General features: G+C 45.1%; 1 protein-coding gene across 3 annotated transcripts in view; it reads left to right on the top strand.

Annotated features, from left to right (window-relative positions):
- Nucleotides 1-7,256, top strand: part of spg11 (SPG11 vesicle trafficking associated, spatacsin) — a 147,659-nt gene that overhangs the window by 130,334 nt on the left and 10,069 nt on the right. For all 3 annotated transcript variants that reach the window (XM_085968394.1, XM_085968393.1, XM_085968395.1), the window contains exons 33-36: nt 2,298-2,441; nt 3,660-3,793; nt 5,063-5,170; nt 5,997-6,165. In XM_085968394.1, the coding sequence (XP_085824520.1) occupies nt 2,298-2,441; nt 3,660-3,793; nt 5,063-5,170; nt 5,997-6,165 (555 nt within the window). The remainder of the gene's footprint in view (nt 1-2,297; nt 2,442-3,659; nt 3,794-5,062; nt 5,171-5,996; nt 6,166-7,256) is intronic.

Here is a 7,256-nt window from a genome sequence, read left to right as displayed (position 1 = left end):
GAAACTGAGTTTTTTTTTTAATTAAAAATTTTTTTGATGAGGTCCTGCCGTTCAATTCAGCGGGGCGTCCACCTGTCTAGTATTTCTCCCCTTGAGGCCGCAATCCGTAATCTGCGTTGGGACACCTGTTCGGCGCCCCGCAGCTTGCCTTTCAAATGGTGGGGGGAGTGGCCTCTTCACCGCCTAAACCAGCAGCCGACCCGCACACTCCGCCAATCGGTCGCCCAAAGGTCAAAATACTCGTGTGGAGTATAAACGTCAGCGCAGACGAGTTGGGCCGAATGGCCTGTTTCTGTGCTGTATATTCTATGTACAATAGTGCCTTCGCCAGCGGAGATGTTGAGGAACCTATTAACGGATTAGCTTAGCTGCCTCAAAGAAAATACACACTGAGGATACATTGTACCTTCAAGCCCCCTCTGATCCCATCATCACCATCATCATTGAGCCCAGCATGTGGACCCCAGCATGTGGACCGCACAAAGCAGTTCTTGTTCTCCTTTGGCTCACTCCCAAAGGATGCTTGGCATTTCCAACAGAAAATTAATTTTGATCATTTGTTTGAATAATTCTTGTCTTCAAAGATAAGGTTTTTTATCCAAAATGCTCGTGGTGCAATTGCATCAATTCAAAGGTCACCTGGGTTTCAGAAACCTTTCTAAATAAATGGATGTATGAAGTTTGATGGATGGAAATCTGCAAGAAGTTGTTTTTTAAAAAATAAATAAATAAATAAAATAAAAAATAATAATTTAAAAAAACATCTGACTCATGACTTCGAAAGCAGTTGATTTAAGTGCTTGCCTTTAATGCTGAAGGAACCCCAGAGGTAACCTGAGTCTTGCTCGGAATAAGATATTTATATATTAGGATATGAAGTCTCAAATAGTGAGACATGCCTGTTTCCCCAAGTGGTTGCATCTGCTTATTATTATAGTATTCTAAAGCATCAAACTATTCCCTATTTATATATCATTAATCATATAATAATGCTTAAGATAAAAAGAAAAATTGCAAATGGCAAAAACTGAAATCAAAACAAAGTGCTGAAAGTGCACTGGAGGAATGATCCCATCTGAAAGAGAGAGATATCAGCTTAGCGGTACATAAGAATTAGGAGCAGGAGTTGGCCGTTCGGCTCCTCGAGCCTGCTCCACCATTCAATGAGATCATGGCTGATCCTCTATCTCAACTCCACTTCCCTGCACGATCCCCTTGGAGCCCAAAAATCTATCGATCTCTGTCTTGAATATGCTCAATGACTGAGCCTCCACTGGGGTAGAGAATAATGCTCTTCTGCTGGTGGCCCTGTTGTGCACATCCCATCATTCATCTGTTGGGTGCTACAATTGCACTTGGTACTCCTGCATAGGGAGGGAAGAATTTGGCCAATGTTCCTGATTTTGATTGCTATCTGGGGGTGGGTCCCTGCTGGAAAATACACACTAGTGTGGACATATGGAGAGGTCAGGATCGGGTTCCGCTATGTTGTCTTCCACCGTTATCTAGCCTGCCAATGGTCAAGTAGGCACTGAGTAGGGCTGCACATGAAGAACGCACTTGAATAAGGTACTGGAAGGCTGCCAGCACTTTCCCCCCCCTTTCCCCGCCCCTACACTTGCTTAAAAACCTGTTGCATCTCCAACTTTTTCCAGTTCTGACGGAGGGTCATCGACCTGAAACGTTAACTCTGTTTCTCTCTCTACAGATGCTGCCTGACCTGCTGAGTATTTCCAGCATTTTCTGTTTTTATTACTGCTGTCTGACCCAACTGACCTAGTGAGAGGTCTCTTATTGTTAGATCAAGTTTCAAGTTGTTTTTTTTTTTGTTTTAAACCAGTAAAAATATTGATGGATTTATTTTCATGAAGACAAAATTTTTGATTTTAGTTCTTCGTCATCTCTTGGGCTTTTTTTGTCCCAAACACGTGCATGGTTTCTGAACTTCCACTTTCCCCACCAGCCATCTCTTGAGTCAGACTACAAGTTTAGTATCAAATTGTGGACAGTTTTGTGGTGGTGACTTGCACCAGTTGGGAACTGCATCGAGACTGTCCAAACTCATTTAACTTTGTCCTTTTCAGCCAGCGAAGGGAGAATCTGGTATGGATTCAGGTCTGAGCAATTAAGGGACCGTGGTCTAACCTGCCCTGTTCCTGAAAAAGGACTTTCTGTTTGAAAGTTTTCCTGGAAATGTAACCATAGTTAGAACGAGTTGGATAGCAACAAGCCTTTGTCAGAGAGATGCAATTCACGTTCGTAACAGTTGTTGTTCTATTCCTTGTCTTTGGTCACAGGAGTGGGAGTGAGGCAGATCTATAACCTTCTCGATGGGAAAGAGGCCTTCCTACAACTGGCTAAACTGTGCCAAGAGCCAATCCTCGTTGGCACCAAGCTGCTGGATAAAATTTCATCCATTCCAAATGGGGAACTGGAATGCAGTAAGTATTCTACATGACGACCATTATCTTGGAATAATGCTACAAAATGGCTTGAAATGTGCAGTGATCATCTTGTGTTTAAAGAGAAATGCCAGCTTTTCTGTAACTTCAAACTTTTATTATCCAAAGATAATCCATTCTCGGCTCTCCAGACTGCTCAAAAACAGAGACTCCTTTCTGAAGGTGGTTTCTGAAACCTTTCTATCCAAGAGAACTGTGTGCTGATCTGAATCCAAGCGCCAGCTCTAAATTAGCTGCTGTTTTGGTTGCCCACACCCATTAGGTTGGGAATAAGCCATTGGCTGCGTGGTAGCATTCCTGCCTCTGAGCCGGAGGCTCGAACCCCGCTCCAGACGGCCCCGGTGAGTGGAGACTAGAATACGGCCCATAAATACTGGGCCGACATCCAACAGGGGACTCTCGTCTGGACGGAGTGGCCACTGGCTCAGCCGTAGCATTCCTACCTCCGAGTCAGAAGGGTTGGGCTCGGGCCTCACTCCAGGCAGCCCCGGCAAGCGAAAACCAGAATGTGACTCTGAATATCATAGAATGATACAGCACAGAAGGAGGCCATTCGGCCCATCGTGCCTGTGCCGGCTCTTTGAAAGAGCTCTCCAATTCGTCCCACTCCCCCTACTCTTTACCCATCGCTCTGCAAATTTTTCCCCTTCATTTATTTTCCAATTCCCTTTTGAAAGTCATTATTGAACACTGTGTTAACATCCAGTGGGGGTACTTGTGTCTGAGTGCAGTTGCCTCTCCTGCCCCCATTGTAAATAATAGGTTAGGCTCTTTAGCCTTGGTTGCTGCCCACCTAGGAGAATGTACTCCGCCTTGGTTCAGTGGGCAGCACTCTCTCGCCTCTGAGTCAGAAGATTGTGGGTTCTAGCCCCAGTCCAGAGATTTGAGCACATAATCCAGACTGAGGCTCCCAGTGCGGTACTGAGGGAGTGCTGCACTGTCAGAGGTGCCGTCTTTTGGATGAAATGCTAAATCAAGGCCCATCTCCGGTGGATGTAAAAGAGCTTGCTGTGCACAAATTGGCTGCCGCCTTTGCTACATTACAACAGTGACTACACTTCAAAAGTACGTCATTGGCTGTGCAGCGCTTTGGAATGTCCTGAGGTCGTGATAGGCGCTATAGAAATGCAAGTTCTTTTATTCTTTCTAATAATGTCAATAACTGATGTTTGTCTCCTCTCTCCGTGGATCCTAAAGCTGTAGAACTGCTGATTTTGGCACATGACTGCTTCAGCCTGACCTGCCACATGGAGGGCATTAGTCGAGTGTTGCAAGCTGCACGGCATCTCAGTCACAAACACCTGGCTCCCAATGAAGAGTACAGTCTCATGGTACGGACACAGTAAAACACTGCTGCATAACAACTGGCAAACCTCATTCCCCATAGCCCTGCAAATGTTTCCTTTAAGTATAAATGTATGATTAGGAATTCTTAACTATGAACTGAGGACGGTTACCTGCTGCTGGGCAAGGCACTGACTGCTGGAATATGGAGCTTTAGCAATGGGAGAACAATCCAAGGGTGCCTCATTCTATCGGAGCACGGATCAAAGAAACAAATGTGCTTCCGGATTCTTGCAGCCTATACACATTCCCTATCCCTGGGTTTTCTGGATTCTCTGGGTACCAAGTTTTTATTTTAACCTTTGAAAAGTATGGAAACTTTATATTTTGGCCATTATTGTAGAATAATTGTTGCTTTGTGGTCGAGGAAGATGTATTTCATTAACTGACCAGGGCCATTCCTTCACTTGGACTTTGTACATTGTTTGCTGGTGCCTGGATACTTCACTGGGGGCAATGTCATCTCTGTTCTTGTTTCCTGCACCCTGTGGATCCAAAATCTAACCTCACTACAGCCCATTGCTGAGACAACGGGACACACTCTTACTTTCCCTTGGAAGCCGTGCCCTGTAAACGATCAGCTTTCTTCACTTCCTCCTTCTACCTGTGTTCACTGAACCAGATGTCACCGGGGCTCAATTGGCAGCTCTCTTGCCTCAAGTTTTTTTACTCATTCACGGGATGTGGGCGTCACTGGCAAAGCGAGCATTTATTGCCCAATCCTAATTGCCCTTGAGAAAGTGGTGGTGAATATAACTGGCTCGCTAGGCCATTTCAGAGAGGCAATTAAGAGTCAACCACATTGCTGTGTGTCTGGAGTCAGATCTAGGCCAGACCGGGTAAGGACATTCGTGAACCAGATGGGTTTTTACGATCATCCGGTAGTTGCTACTAGCTTTTTGTTCCAGATTTATTTAATTGAATTTAAATTCCCCTGTGGTGGGATTTGAACTTGTGTCTCTGGATCACTGGTCCAGTAACATAACCACTTTGCTGCCGTGCCCTTATTTGTGGGTTTTGAGTTGGAGCCCCATCCCAGGACGTGAGCACAAACTCCACACTGAGAGCGCAGTGCGTCACTGGGGGAGGTGCCGTCAATCTGGCGAGATGTTAAAACTGAATCTCAAATTGTAATGAGGACTTCCTCCCGACTTTCTAAGCCCTACTTAGTTACGTTGTGTGTTAATTAAGATAAAGTATCAAAGTTAAGACATAGAGAATGAACCGGAGTGCGAATATCCTTTTTCTCTCCAAAGGTCCGGCTGGTCACTGGCATTGGACGGTACAATGACATGACGTACACATTTGACCTGCTGCACGAGAATCATAGGTTTGAAATGCTGCTGAGGAAAAACGTTGACTCGGTAGGTGAGGGTTGTCTGGGGAAATAGACTGGGAAAGTAGTCGGACCTGTTTAATCTGTGACTTTTCCCATGTGTCCACTGTTCTAAATTGCGATCTGTTTGTGAGATATTTTCATGGGAATCTCCCTCGTTTACTACAAGGCAAAAAGGTTCTGGGTTTAAACTCCACACCAGCATTGGAGCACATTTCCTAGGTTGGTAATGTAATACAGGACTGAGGGAGTACGGTCATGTCAGTGGTGTCAACCTTCAGATGAGAGATTAAGCCAGAATTCTGTTTTTGTTCAGTTGCAATAGGAAGATGATAGGGTTGGTATTAAGGAATAAAATCAAACTTTTTCTTTAAAAAAAAAAAAAAGCACTTGTTCTGGGGCTGTGGGCAACATTGGCACGGCCACATTTATTGCCCATCCCTAGTTGCCCTGAGGACATTGAGTCAACCGAATAGTACGGGACTGAAGTAGGCCAGACTGGGAAGGGGTGACAGGTTCTTCCTGAAGGGCAGTAGTGAACGGATTTTTAGGACACTCCGGCAGCTTTCATGATCATTTTATCAATTTCCCAATTTGCCGTGGTGGGATTTCAACTCTTCCCTCTGGATTGCAAGTCCAGTGCCCTAACTAACCACTGAGCAACTGTACCATATAATGGCGACAGTGTCGATCAGGAGCTCGGGGTGTGGGGATTCCCCATTATTAATCCCAGCCCTGCCACTTGGGGCACCGTGTGTTCGCACCAGCACGCTACCTTCGTTTCTTAACCGTGCTAATGTTCCAAATAATTTCCTCCAAAGTGATTTTTGGGAGATTCTTTTGCTGAAATGTAGAATGGAAACCTGAAGACGGCTTTGCTGGACTACATCAAGCGCTGTCTCCCCGGGGATAGCGAGAAGCACAACATGGTGGCCTTTTGCTTCAGCATGTGTCGCGAGATTGGGGAAAACCACGAGGGTGCAGCCCGCGTACAGCTTAAAATCATAGAGTCGCAACCCTGGGGTGAGTGTCCAACGGAGGAATTGCTTGGCTTTGTTTTCTGTTTCTAAAGTTACAATAACCTGTAAACCACCCAGGGGTCGGGATTCCACTCTGGGTGCAATCGGGGAAATTGCGCCTCCAAAAAAAAATGCACTCGAAATTGTGCTGGTCGGGTTACAGTTCAGGTTTCTGCTAAAGCTCATTTGCATCATCACAAATGTAAAATCATCCATGGACCAGTGCACTCCGGCAAGGTAGTAGAACGGAATCGGTTTTTTTCTTTCCATTTAAAGAATATTCCTTGATGTATTTAAGAGCGGTAACCTGGTGCGATTTTATTCACACAGCTGAAAATGGGTTTATCACCAAAAATAAGCATTTTTAATCGGGGTGTCCAGTCCTCTGTTTTTTTTAAATTCGTTCATGGGATGTGGGCGTCGCTGGCAAGGCCGGCATTTATTGCCCATCCCTAATTATCCTCGAGAAGGCGGTGGTGAGCCGCCTTGAACCACAGCGGGCAGTTAAGAGTCAACCACGTTGCTGAGTGTCTGGAGTCGCTCCTCGGCCAGACCGGGTAAAGACGGCGGATTTCCTTCGCTAAGGGAACCAGATTGGGTTTTTAATGACAATCCGGTAGTTTCGTGGTCACCATTACTGATCTACTTTTTATTCCAGATTTATTTAATTAACTGAATTTAAATTCCCCAGCTGCCATGGTGGGATTTGAACTTGTGTCTCTGAATTACTAGTCCAGTAACATGACCTTTATGTTACCGTACCCCCTAAACCGTAACCTGATTTAAAATCACTGAAAATGACTTTAAAAAAACTATACTGAACCATTTAATAGTTTCATTGGCGTACATTAGTCTGTTTCTTAGTAAATTAATATGTTTTGATGAGATAAAAATGTTAAAGCTTGCACACTTCAGAAAATGAGTGCGATTTGAAGATTCTTCCCGAACTGTGGGAATCTCGCACTGATGACCTGGGGGTGGGGCCAGCTTTGTGGGCGGGGCCTGAGCTGGTGAATTGAATCTTAAACCAGCTAAAAGATCGCGGGGGGGGGGAAACACGAACATAAGTGGTTTTGGGCGTAACTCATGTGGAAT

This window comes from Somniosus microcephalus, chromosome 27 (assembly GCF_052327205.1).
Source record: "Somniosus microcephalus isolate GS21.2 chromosome 27, FLI_Smic_1.0, whole genome shotgun sequence".
In the NCBI taxonomy this organism is placed as follows: Eukaryota; Metazoa; Chordata; class Chondrichthyes; order Squaliformes; family Somniosidae; genus Somniosus; species Somniosus microcephalus.
This window is presented reverse-complemented; position numbering and strand designations above follow the sequence as displayed.